At 36.5% G+C, this 13,185-nt stretch overlaps 1 protein-coding gene across 8 annotated transcripts in view; it reads left to right on the forward strand.

Annotated features, from left to right (window-relative positions):
• Positions 1-13,185, forward strand: part of USP34 (ubiquitin specific peptidase 34) — a 280,827-nt gene that overhangs the window by 146,282 nt on the left and 121,360 nt on the right. For 5 of the 8 annotated variants that reach the window (XM_054475044.2, XM_063648687.1, XM_063648691.1 and 2 more), the window contains 6 exons: positions 2,702-2,856; positions 4,268-4,381; positions 7,086-7,185; positions 7,316-7,475; positions 10,180-10,306; positions 10,403-10,550. In XM_054475044.2, coding sequence (XP_054331019.1) covers positions 2,702-2,856; positions 4,268-4,381; positions 7,086-7,185; positions 7,316-7,475; positions 10,180-10,306; positions 10,403-10,550 — 804 coding nt within the window. The remainder of the gene's footprint in view (positions 1-2,701; positions 2,857-4,267; positions 4,382-7,085; positions 7,186-7,315; positions 7,476-10,179; positions 10,307-10,402; positions 10,551-13,185) is intronic. The other 3 variants (XM_063648690.1, XM_063648689.1, XM_063648688.1) reach the window with 2 other exon arrangements.

The raw sequence follows: 13,185 nt of genomic DNA on the forward strand, positions 1-13,185 counted from the left end.
CTCGAACTCCCGACCTCAGGTGATCCGCCTGCCTCGGCCTCCCAAAGTGCTGGGATTACAGGTGTGAGCCACCGTGCCTGGCCTCCTTTTTTCATATTTTACAAAAATAATGCTTACTTATTTATCTCCTATATACAGAGAATGACTTTTGAACATGGTATACACTCTATTTATAATACTCAGACCTTAACCACTGATTCCTCAATTTTTAGGATTACCTCCCCCAATCATTTTTACTATTACACAGATGTGCTCCTATTTTAGGGGAGAAGAATTTTCTTCCTAAATGGGTTCTTTGAGAATACTTCATAAGTTGTGTATTTTTAGGTGATTTACATATGGGTTATCTTAAACTACATTTTAGAAACATAAATTATGTGAAAATTCTTATTAAATACTTGTAAAGGGATGTAAGATATCTCCTTTGTGTTTCTGGCTATATTAGTGTTTCTGGTACATTCATTTAGTACCAAAATGTTGTATGAATATGATTTTAAATTTTACAAATAGGATGACATAAGAAATAGTTATTGAGATTGTTCTGTTTTGTTTTGAGACGGAGTCTCACTCTGTCACCAGGCTGGAGAGCAGTGGCACAAATCTTGGCTCACTGCAACCTCCGCCTCCCAGGTTCAAGCAATTCTCTTGCCTCAGCCTCCCGAGCAGCTGGGACTACAGGCATGCGCCACCACACCCAGCTGATTTTTGTATTTTTAGTACAGACAGGGTTTCACCATGTTGGCCAGGATGGTCTTGATCTCCTGACCTCGTGATCTGCCCACTTCAGCCTCCCAAAGTGCTGGGATTACAGGCGTGAGCCATCGCGCCCGGCCATATTTTGTTTTTTTGTTTTTTGTTTTTTGTTTTTTTAAAGAGACAGTCTCACGCTGTCATCCAGGCTGAAGTGCATGATCATAGGTCACTGCAGCCTTGAACTCCTGGGTTCGAAGTGCCTTCCCACCTCAACCTCCCAATTAGTTAGGACTAAAGGTGCATGCCACCCTGCCCAGCTACTTTTTTGTTTGTTTTTGACACGGAGTCTTGCTCTTGTCGCACAGGCTGGAGTGTAATGGCGAGGCCTCAGCTCACTGCAACCTCCACCTCCCGGGTTCCAGCGATTCTTGTGCCTCATCCTCCCAAGTAGATGGGATTAGAGGCACCCACCACCACACCTGGCTAATTTTTGTATTTTTAGTAGAGACGGGGTTTCACCATGTTGACTAGGCTGGTCTGAACTCCTGACCTCAGGTGATCCACCCACCTCGTCCTCCCAATGGGCTGGGATTACAGGCGTGAGCCACCACGCCCAGCCTACAAATTTTTGTTTTTTAATTTTTTGTAAAGATGGTGTCTTCCTATATTGCCCAGACCGGTCTCAAACTCATGGCCACAAGTGATTCTCCCACCTCGGCCTCCCAAAGTGCTGGATTACATGTGTAAGCCACTGCGCCTGGATGAGATAGTAAATATTTTATACACTTTTAATAAATAAACTATAGTAGGAAAAAAACTGATTCCCGGCCAGGGCCACTGCCTGTGCAGAGTTTACACATTATCCCCATGTCTGCATGGATTTTCTCTGGGTACCCTGGTTTCCTCCCACATCCCAAAGACATGCACTGTGGATTCATTGGTATGTCTAAATGATCCCAATCTGAATGAGTGTGGGTGTGTGTATGAGGGCAATCTGCAATGGAATGGCTTCCTGGTCAAGGTTAGTTACTGCCTTGTCTTTGAGATGCTAGTCCCTGAGATGCTGGGATACAATTTGGCCACCCACAACCCTGAACTGGAATAAGCGAGTTGGAAAATGAGCAAATGAATGAATACAAATTGTAACATAGAAATTTGTAAGCTCTGATATTCATAGAAATGCATAGCCATAAATGATGTGGTACAAAAGCGAACCTACTAAATTTGTGATTGTTTGTGTTTGAACTGCCTGGTGGTAGGAAGTGCTCCTTACAGTGTTTAATTTGTAACCATTTAGTCCTTGATTTCATCTACTACCACCACTGATTCACCAAAAACTGGATAACTAACTGTCTTAGTGGTTTGTATTAATCTTTCTTAAATGTATATATAGCTCACATTTATTCCAGAGTTTAATATTCAAAGTGTTAACTTCTAAATAAGAAAGTTTAGTGATTTTTTTTTTTTGGTTTTTTTGAGATGGAATCTCACGCTGTTGCCCAGGCTGGAGTGCAGTGGCGTGATCTTGGCTCACTGCAACCTTCACCTCCCAGGTTCAAGCAATTCTCCTGTCTCAGCCTCCTGAGTAACTGAGATTACAGGCACACGCCACCATGCCCAGCTAATTTTTTTGTATTTTAATAGAGGCAGCGTTTCACCATGTTGGCCAGGCTGGTCTCAATCTCCCAAGCTCAGGCAATCCACCCACCTCGGCCTCCCAAAGTGCTAGGATTACAGATGTGAGCCACTTCACCCGACTGCTGTGATTCTTTTGTTTCTTTTTTTTTTTTTTTTTGAAATCATAAATATGCTGTAGGAACATAACTCTTCTTTGTATCAATTAGCATATGGTAAAGTTAGTTTCATTATGCATCATTTCAATTAAAATTGCAATTTCTAAGAACCTATCTGTGTTAAGTGAGGACTTACTGTACGTACACATACCTAAGAGAAGTGTAATTTTTTTGTATGTAGTTAATAAAGTATGAAATTTATAATTTTTATCTAGGGTTAAGTTTAGAGCAAGTTGACATCTTATGGCATTGTTTAGTAGAAGATTCTGAATGTTATGATGATGCACTACATTGGTTTTTAAATCAAGTTCGAAGTAAAGATCAACATGCTATGGGTATGGAAACCTACAAACATCTTTTCCTGGAGAAGGTAATTACATTTCTCACAGTTTAATTGTTATTATTTTTCCATGTTCCCTTTTTCATCTCTTGAAATACAAATTCTGTAATGCCTTTTTTTTTTTTTTTTTGACAGTTTTTTTAAGTAGCCAAATGTAATGAATTTTAGCAGTCCTAATATAATTTTTGGTCAGATTGTGCTCTAATTTTGTTGTTTACACTGTTTACCTCTAAATTAATAGTTTATGTTTATAAAAATGTTCTATTAGCTACAATAATTTAACAATTAGAATAACTTTTGAAGGCAGCACTAATTTTCTTAGTGTTTGTTTTTTTAAAATCATCAGTAATATTGTAGTCCAATTTTCAGGGGTGGTGCCCACACCCACAAGTGTGAGAGCTGTTTTCTGTGACTCTTCATTATTTAAATGACTGTCATTGCAGTCAGTCTTTTTGGCAAAGATAAGCCATTCTCCAGATGTGTAGATTGCGGGAAGGCATATTAGGAAGTGTTGTCATTATCGTAAAGATGTTCCAGTTTTTGTTCTTCTTTACCACATGCCACAGTTCAGGTGACATTTTTCTGAATGAACTATTCCCAATTGAATTTTGAAACTCAGTGAAAATAATGCAGTAAGACTTTTTTATGCTTATTTTTGAGATTATGAAGGCTCTCTGCAAAGTGTGACATTATCTCCATGTTGGAACTGAGTATATGTATGAATGAGTTTTAGTGTGTATAAACTAAATCACTTAATAGACCCAAGACAGAGCTACAAATATAACTTTTGCCATCTTAAATTTCAACCTCTGACTTTAACAAAAACTGTACTTGTAGCTATACCTCTCATAAGTTTGTATGGTATAGGTATACAATGCATGATAGATGTTTTTATTTATGTCCTCTGATTTGGGTCTATGTACATCTTCAAAATTGAAGCCTTTATCAGACACATTTCAGTTATTACCTGAATAAAATGTTCATTAAATCACATATATATTTTCATTTTATTTTTTTTGAGATGGGCTTGCTCTGTCTCCAAGGCTGGAGTGCAGTAGTGTGATCACGTCTCACTGTAGACTTGACCTCCCAGGCTCAAGCAATTCTCCCACTACAGCCTCCTGAGTAGTTGGGACTACAGCCACACACCACCATGCCCAGCTGATTTTTGTAGTTTTCATAGAGATGGGATTTCGCCATGTTGCCCAGGCTGGTCTCAAAACTCCTGAGCTCAAGCAATCTGCCTGCCTCGGCTTTCCAAAGTACTGAGCCACCGTGCCCAGCCAAATTATTGTATATTTTTATTTTTTTAAATTATCACTAAAAATTCAAACTGATCTGTTTCCTCCTACAATGTTTTCAGTAAAGTTTATTTAAATTTAATAAAATCTGTGAATTACCACACTAAATTAGCTTTGTGTTTCCCCCTACCCTTCCAAAGATGCCCCAGCTAAAACCTGAAACAATTAGCATGACTGGCTTAAACCTGTTTCAGCATCTCTGTAACTTGGCTCGATTGGCTACCAGTGCCTATGATGGTTGTTCAAATTCTGAGGTATGGATTTAGACTTACTTTATTAGGCAACTTTATTCCTCAAATTAGATTATCAAATTCAGTTTCCAAATTATTTTTATACAAAGCATAGAATTTACTACCTGTGCAGTGCAGTTGGGTTGGTTGGTTTGTTTTGGGATGGAGTCTAGCTCTGTTGCTCAGGCTGTAGTGCAGTGGTGTGATCTCAGCTCACTGCAACCTCCACCTCCCAGATTCAAGAGATTCTCCAGCCTCAGCCCCCCAAGTAGCTGGGATTACAGACATTTGCCACCATGCTTGGCTAATTTTTGTATTTTTGTTAGAGACAGGGTTTTACCATGTTACTCAGGCTGGTCTTGCACTCCTGACCTTAAGTGATCTGCCTGCCTTGGCCTCCCAAAATGCTGGGATTACAGACATGAGCCAACGTGCTCAGCCCAATTCTGTTCTCTGGTTTCAAAAGTTTTATAAAGCAAATTTATTTTTCAGTACCAAAGATAACATTGGGTGTGCTTAATGAAAATCTGTTACATGTTTCTTGATTTATAAAGAAGTGGGCATGTCAGTGTGCTTTGAGTCTCCTAGACATTCCTAGATAATACAGCCAAATATTTTACTTCAAATAAAAGATTGATTTGTCTCAAATATGATTTTTATGCCATTTGGTTCAGCCTGGGCAACAGAGCAAGACTCCATTTGAAGAAAAAAAAAGAATAATTTTATCTCTTAGCAAGTTTGGGGAAATTTTTTTAAAAAGAAAAAAGAATAACTTTAAAAAATTTTTATTATTATTATTTTTCGAGATGGAGTCTGGCTCTGTCACCCAGGCTGGAGTGCAGTGGTGTGATCTCAGCTCACTGCAACCTCCACCTCCCGGGTTCTAGCAATTCTCATGCCCCAGCTTCCCGAAGTAGCTGGGATTACAGGGGTGCACCACCATGCCTGGCTAATTTTTGTATTTTTAGTATAGGCGGGGTTTCACCATGTTGGCGGGGCTGGTCTTGAACTCCTGACCTCAGGTGATCCACCCACCTTGGCCTCCCGAAGTGCTGGGATTACCCGCATGAGCCACTGCACCAGGCCATTACGATTATTTTTTTTGAGATGGTGCCTTGCTCTGTCGCTCAGGCTGGAGTACACTGGCACACTCTCAGCTCACTGCAATCTCCACCTCGCAGGTTCAAGCAATTCTCATGCCTCAGCCTCTTGAGTAGCTGGGACAACAGGCATGCGCCACCCCGCCCAGCTAATTTTTGTATTTTTAATAGAGTTGGGTTTTCACCACGTTGGCCAGACTAGTCTCGAACTCCTGACCTCAAGTTTTCCACCCCCCTCGGCCTCCTAAAGTGCTGGGATTATAGGTATGAGCCACCACACCTGGCCAGAATAATTTTAATTGTTTCTAAAATGCTTTTATTTTATTTTCCTACTGCCTTTTCTTGTCTGAATAGGTTTTTTCAGTTTTTTTAGTCCTAACCCTTGCTTCAGTATCACTCTTAAAACTGCTGGAGTGCAGTGACGCAATCTTGGCTCACTGCAACCTCCGCCTCCCAGGTTCAACCAATTCTCTTGCTTCAACCTCCCGAGTAGCTGGGATTACAGGCACATGTCTTCATGCCTGGCTAATTTTTTTTTTTTTTTTTTTAAAGTAGAGACAGGGTTTCACCGTGTTGGCCAGGCTGGTCTCGAACTCCTGAGCTCAGGCAGTCTCCCTGCCTCAGCCTCCGAAAGTGCTGGGATTAGAGGCGTGAGCCACTGCACCCGGCCCACTATGATAATTTTCAATTTGGTAATTTCAGACAACTGAAGAAGTCGTGCTCTATTACGCTCTATTATGAAATAAGATTACCTTTTTAAAGTAGGTGACATTAACACTAAAGTTGTTCAGATGCCACTTTAGAAGGAAATCTTTCTTTACTCTGCCCAAGTTTTTGAAGCTTCCACTTCCCACTTTTTCTGTAGTTTTTAGTGAAAACATTTTTTTTTTGTCATTTCATGGTTGACATCATAAATTTGAATGAGGCTGGACGCAGTGGCCCACACCTGTAATTCCACCTCTTTGGGAGGCTGAGGCGGGTGGATCAGCTGAGGTCGGGAGTTCGAGACTAGCCTGGCCAACATGGTGAAACCCTGTCTCTACTAAAATACAAAAAAAATAGCCAGATGTTGTGGCGCATGCCTGTAATCCCAGCTACTTAGGAGGCTAAGGCATCAGAATCTCTGGAAACCTGGGAGGCAGAGGTTGCAGTGAGCCAAGATTGCGCCACTGCACTCCAGCCTGGGCAAGTGAGTGAGACTCTATTCTCAAAAAAAAAAAAAAATTGAGTGAGAACTTGAGTTAGCGTATCTTGTTAATTTTCTGTGAATACAAGAAAGCAGTGGTGTTATCAGTTTAAGTTGGATGGATTCATTGAAGCATTGTGCTCGTTATTGTATTGTGTTGGTTTTATTCCTTTATAGTGTGTTTTTCAGGACTAGAATTTTCCTACTATGTAGTCACAGCCTGTGAGTTAAATATGTATATATCGTTAGCTGCTGTATAAATATTTTTTAGAACTAGTACAGGTGTATTTCATCAATTGAGGAAATTTTTAAATCATTTATTTTTATTATTTAATAGCTGAATAATAGGAGTTGCCTATGATTTTTACTTTTGATACTTCAGTCTTATGAGTTACATAGTTTGACAAACAAAATTTAGAGATACCATATTTTTCTTTCTTAGCTGTGTGGTATGGACCAATTTTGGGGCATTGCTTTAAGAGCACAATCTGGTGATGTCAGTCGAGCAGCTATCCAGTATATTAACTCCTATTATATTAATGGTAAGTGATTTGAAATATTGTCTAATAGGTGATTTCTATATGAGGGTGTTTTGTTAAACTAAAATTTTTCTTTGATATAGCTAAACAAGAATATAAGGCTAATATATGTGTCTAAACATTTGGCTTTCAGGTAAAACGGGTTTGGAGAAGGAGCAAGAATTTATTAGTAAGTGCATGGAGAGTCTTATGATAGCTTCTAGCAGTCTTGAGCAGGAATCACACTCAAGTCTCATGGTTATAGAAAGAGGACTCCTTATGCTGAAGACACATCTGGAAGCGTTTAGGAGAAGGTAATTTTTTAAATATCACACTGTTAGAATGAATTTCATTTTTATTCCTGACATATCCAGAAATATTCTTAAAGTGAATCTAAAGTTTTTATTGGGGTCAGGTAGAAAGCATAATTTACCAAAGTGAAGGGTCAATAATATAAGTAATTTTTATTAAGAATATATACCATTTTGCCTTGGAATAGGCAATACGGGTTCCTCATAAATATTGCACACCTTTAATAATAGAGCTTGAGCAGATATGCATGAATAAGAATTGTTAGAATTCCATCTCTGAGAAAGTATTGACTTTGATTAAAAAGGCAGAACACCACTACTAAAAAAAGTTTCTCTAAAACTCTTACCAAGAACATCAGATAATCTCATAGTTGAATCAAGTTGAGTCATATGTTTCATTTGCTGTTTTTTTTTTCTTCCTGGACTAGGAGACAGTATTTTAATTTTGAATTTCCATTTACCATGGAAACATGACCAAAAAATTCTGTTAATGAATATCTGTATAATTAATTTAGACATAACCTGTGTAATACAGAAATAAAGCAAATTAATATTTATGAATATATCGACTGAAATGAAAGGTGAGTAGATAGTTTTAAGAAATTCTATTTGTTAAAAATCATTATGAGCAAATGTAAAAGCACTAAGAACTGTGTTGAAAAAAATTGTTAAAGTTAGTAACTTTTTTCAACTTCAGATCTTAGTTTGATATTGAAGTGATACAAGTGATATTTATTGACATTTTAAAATATCAAGAAATATTGCATAGTAAAGATATTTTATACATTCCTTATAAATAACATGCTTCCATGATTTGAAACATTTGGACATTACAAAATATCTTTATTTTGATTAAGATTGCAATTCATGGAAATTCTGCTTAAAGAATTCCTTGTGTTTTTAATGAATGTGGAAGGGAACTCATTTTTTTACGCAGAAACTTCATACTGCCTTATAACTTTAACCACTTAAAAAATAAAATTTTAAAAAGAGCAAATGTGGTGGTGTAACTTATTCGAATTAATAAATACATATTATAAAATTCAGATATTACACTGTGATGTAGAAAACAAAAGTCTGCTATAATTGCTGTCTTCCTCGTGGAGATAGTTACTGTTAATGATACCCATACTTCTAAAATTTTTTCTATGTTGTGGGATCTGTGACAAACCAATAAGGTCCTGTTGATTCACACCCTTAGTCCTTGCACAACATTACCAGTGTCTAAAATAAGTGCTTATTTTAAGTATTTAAAAATGTATTTGTTTTTTGAGCATTCAGTGGTGGTTTTATACATTTAATGAATTTAAGTCCAAAAATTCCTTCTCAGATGTACAAATTTTTTTCTCAGTTGTGAAAAAAAAATTGTTATGTCCTTGATATCTTTTTATTTGTTCATGTTTTATGCTAAAAGTTAATGTTGATGTTAAATAGTTTACATAAAAATTTTTTGTTACTAGTAGAATAACTAGGATATGGATAAAATTGAATAGTCAGAAAACTAAGCAGTAGTTTAAAAAAATTTACTTAGGTATTTTTCAAGCAAAATTTTGTTCTTGATGTGCTTAGTGCTATTATTAATTGAAAATTGCCTAACATCTGTAGATTGAAAATATAATTAATTGTTCTTTGTTTTCTGTGTATTAAGGGAATAAACAATAATGTCTTAATTTGTTTTCTTTTTAAAAAGAGATAAAGTTATAATCTTAAACAGTAGTTCTCAGCCAGAAGTGTTTTTGTTTCCCAAGACATAGTATGTAATCCCTGGAGACACTTCTGATTATCACAGCAAGGGAGCATGTTATTGGTATCTGGTGAGATGCTGCAGAATATCAGAGCATGAGATACAGCCTCCTTCACCCCTATTTTTCTGCCTTCTGATAACAACAAATTATTAATTGGGCTTAAAATGTCAGTAATGCCACTGTGGAGAAACTCTGGTCTTGAATATGTAACAGAAAACATTGTTTTAAGGTTACTCTTTTGCTCATACATCGGATCATGTGGAAATTAGACAAGTTCATTCATTCCCTCACTTTTTATCCTTCTATTCCAAATTTGCTAATTAGTTTTAGACTTTTTTTTTTTTTTTTTTTAACTAAATGCAGGTACCTTGGATCCTGTCTTCCGCATCTGAAAATTAGAAAATTGACACGTGTTTAGTGATCATCATGCTAGGTGCCTGTTTCCTTTGAAATACAAGTCTTTGTAATTCACTTTATAATTTTAGCAGCCATGAATTGACTCTCAAATTCTATTAGGCTGGTTAGTATATATTTACTAGAATGTTTCTGTCCCCGAAAATTTTTTCTTAATATCTTTTTTCCTTCTGAATGCAGGAATCACAATTTGCTATTTCATTTGCTGGAATAGTTTTTTTTTTTTGATTCCTCCTGTCTCTCCTATTAATATTTCTACTCTCTTTATTTAAAAAAAAAAAAACAAAAAAACTGGCCTTAAGGAGATTTTTTTTTCCTCAGTAGTTTCTCGTGGTGACTATTTTGTTAGGAGCTCTTAGGTGTTATTATGCAGTTAGGTTTGATTCAGTGTGATGAATCTGAACTTAAGTTTGTTGCTGTAGAATACATTGGAATGAACTTAGAACTTCTTTTGGACTTTTCCAGTCTGTAAGATGATAAAAATTTGCATAACATTAAAATGGTTTAAAATGGTATCCTTTCTGTGTGTTGTTTTTGTCATGTTTTAGGTTTGCATATCATCTGAGACAGTGGCAAATTGAAGGCACTGGTATTAGTAGTCATTTGAAAGCACTGAGTGACAAACAGTCCCTGCCACTAAGGGTTGTATGCCAGCCAGCTGGACTTCCTGACAAGGTACTTATATAGTTTTAATTTTGAAGTTGATAACATTTCCCAGGTCAAATATCTGTTCTTTTTGTATTTTTAAATTGGTTGCATCTCACATTTCAGATGACTATTGAAATGTATCCTAGTGACCAGGTAGCAGATCTTAGGGCTGAAGTAACTCATTGGTATGAAAATTTACAGAAAGAACAAATAAATCAACAAGCTCAGCTTCAGGAGTTTGGTCAAAGCAACCGAAAAGGAGAGTTTCCTGGTAAGCCTTTCAATTCAAATTTTCTCTTTCTCTTTCTCTCTTTCTTTGTCTCTTTCTTTCTCTTTCTCTTTTTCTTTTTTTTTTTCTTTCTCTTTTCTCCTTTCCTTTTCTTTTGTTTTCTTTTCTTTCTTGGTTGTATCATATAGCAACTGTCTTGGTTTGTCTTCTGTTGCTGTAACAATACTACAGACTAGGTAAAGAACCGAATTTGGGAAGTCCAAGAGCAGGGTACCAGCATCTGGTGAGGGTTCCTCTCTGCTTTCAAAGTGGCACCTTGAATGCTGCCTCTTCACAGGCAGAGGGTGGAAGGGTAAAAAATGAACAGACTCCCTCCATCAGACCCTTTTATAATGGCATTAATTCATTCATGGCCTCTCCAAAGGCCCCACGTCTAAAACCTGTTGCATTGGAGATTAATGTTCAACATGAATTTTCAGAGAGAACAAAAAAATTCAAACCATAGCAGCAACTTGGAACCTTTACTTTGAAGGTCCACCATCCATGTTCATGGCTCCCTTCACCCTCCCCTCCCTTTGGTACCAATGATTCTTAGGTAAGAAGATGCTGAGAGTTGCTTCAGATGCTGTTTGCAAAAATTCTTCATTTGTTTCTCAAAAAATTCTATTTTAGACTTTTGATGTGACCATAAAAAACTTCCTGAAATTTATTTCATAAGCAATTTGGGAATTTTTGATAAATTTAAATTTCCATATACTACTCATCCACTTTAACCCAATAGTTTTTTTCGTATATTACATTTTCATTTTTTCTGAGTATATAAAAATAACACACCTTCATGTTTCACCTGTGCATCTCTCCTTGCCTACCAAAAGTATCTTAAGAAATTTTTCACATAGGCCTAATATATATATATATATATTTGATACCTTTTATAGGTATATATCTGATATTTAATATATATTGTTTCTGATCTCTTTCCAGAGATACCAAGATATAATGTAAGAATATATATACATATATATGTGCTATATATATGTATATGTATATATATATTTAAAGCACAAATGGTAGAATTCTATTTTTACTATTCTGTTTGCTTGTAGGGCATATCATTATCTTAGAAAACATTTCATGTTAGTTCATGTAGAAAGTTACCTCATTCTTTTTGAGATCTGCATAGTTCACTATATAGTAATAACTTGATTCATTTTTCCTATTCTCTATTAATGGACATTTAGATTGTTTTCATTATTTTGCCATTACAAACAATGTGACAGAGAATATCTTTGTCTCTACATTATTTCATGTATGTTGGATAAATAACTCATGGAATTTCTGGATCCAAATGTATCTACTTTCGTTAGGTTGAAATATATTGTGCATAGAGTGTATGAAAATAATAAAGTGAAAATACATGTACCTACCATCCAGATTAAGAACTAGAACATTAGTAGAAGCTACTATTGTGTCCTACCCAATAACATCATTTCCACTTCTCCTTAACACTGTCTTGATTTCTGAATTTTTTTTTTTTAGTGTTGTTTATAGTCTTACCTCCATGTATGTTTTTATTTAGTTTTGTGAAACAGTTTAGCAACCACAAACCTAGTGGATAAAGAAAAAGGGACATGTGGCTACTATTAGATAAAGGATTGCAGAAGATGACAAGTTATAAACCTTCCCTAGAGATGTATATAGCCTAATTTGGGGATATCAGTGGGAAAGTTCTCAAGTATACGTCTCAGCACAGTTAAGACATATCCTGTTGCTAAAATGTTGATAAAAATACTGGAATATCCAACAGAAATATCTTCATAGAATTTGTATTTTCTTTTTCTAAGCTCTTCATGTTCTACCATAACTCTCAGGAGTAGATCAAAGCAGAATTTCTTCTTTAGGATGAAATGAATGTTCTCTACTGATTCAAGCAGTAGGACATGGAGGTGAGAGCAGGAATCTCACTAGCACTTGGTAAAGACAGTCCAAGTACAGATAAGAATCTGGGCCAGGTTCCTTGTCCATTCTTTTGTAATATAGAGAAGATAATACAGTGGCAGCAGGGGTCTTGGTCATGATAACCCTCAATGCATTTTTCCAAAGTCTCACTGATCTTACTAATTGTCCTCCAAATTTGGTGCACAGCAGTGATTGTGTGATATCTTTTATCATCCTTCTGGTAAGTCTCTTCTCTCCTGTGTTGGATATTCTGTTTCCATGATCCATACCTTTCTCATTATTGGTTGTCTTTGTGTGTGTGTTTCTGGAGTACAGGGAGTGTTCTATTCAGTGGTTTCTTGTGAGAAAATTGACAGAGTAACGTTTTTTATTCCTTGCGTCATTAAAAATATGTATCTCATGTTTTCATACCCAAATGATAAATTAGCTGGGTATAGAATTCTAAGTTGGAAATAATTTTGTTGCAGAATTTTAGAGGTACTTCTCCATTGTTTCTTGCTTTCATCATTGCTGTTGAATTCTGAATTCTGATATTTTTTACATACAGTGTATCTTTTTTTTGTTTGTTTTTTTTTGTTTTGAGATAGTCTCCCTCTGTCACCCATGCTGGAGTGCAGTGGCAGGATCTTGGCTTACTGCAACGTCCATGTTCAAGTGATTCTCCCACCTCAGCCTCCTGAGTAGCTGGGGCTACAGGCAGGTGCCACCATCCCTGGGT

Source organism: Pongo pygmaeus, chromosome 12, assembly GCF_028885625.2.
Source record: "Pongo pygmaeus isolate AG05252 chromosome 12, NHGRI_mPonPyg2-v2.0_pri, whole genome shotgun sequence".
NCBI classification, from domain to species: Eukaryota; Metazoa; Chordata; class Mammalia; order Primates; family Hominidae; genus Pongo; species Pongo pygmaeus.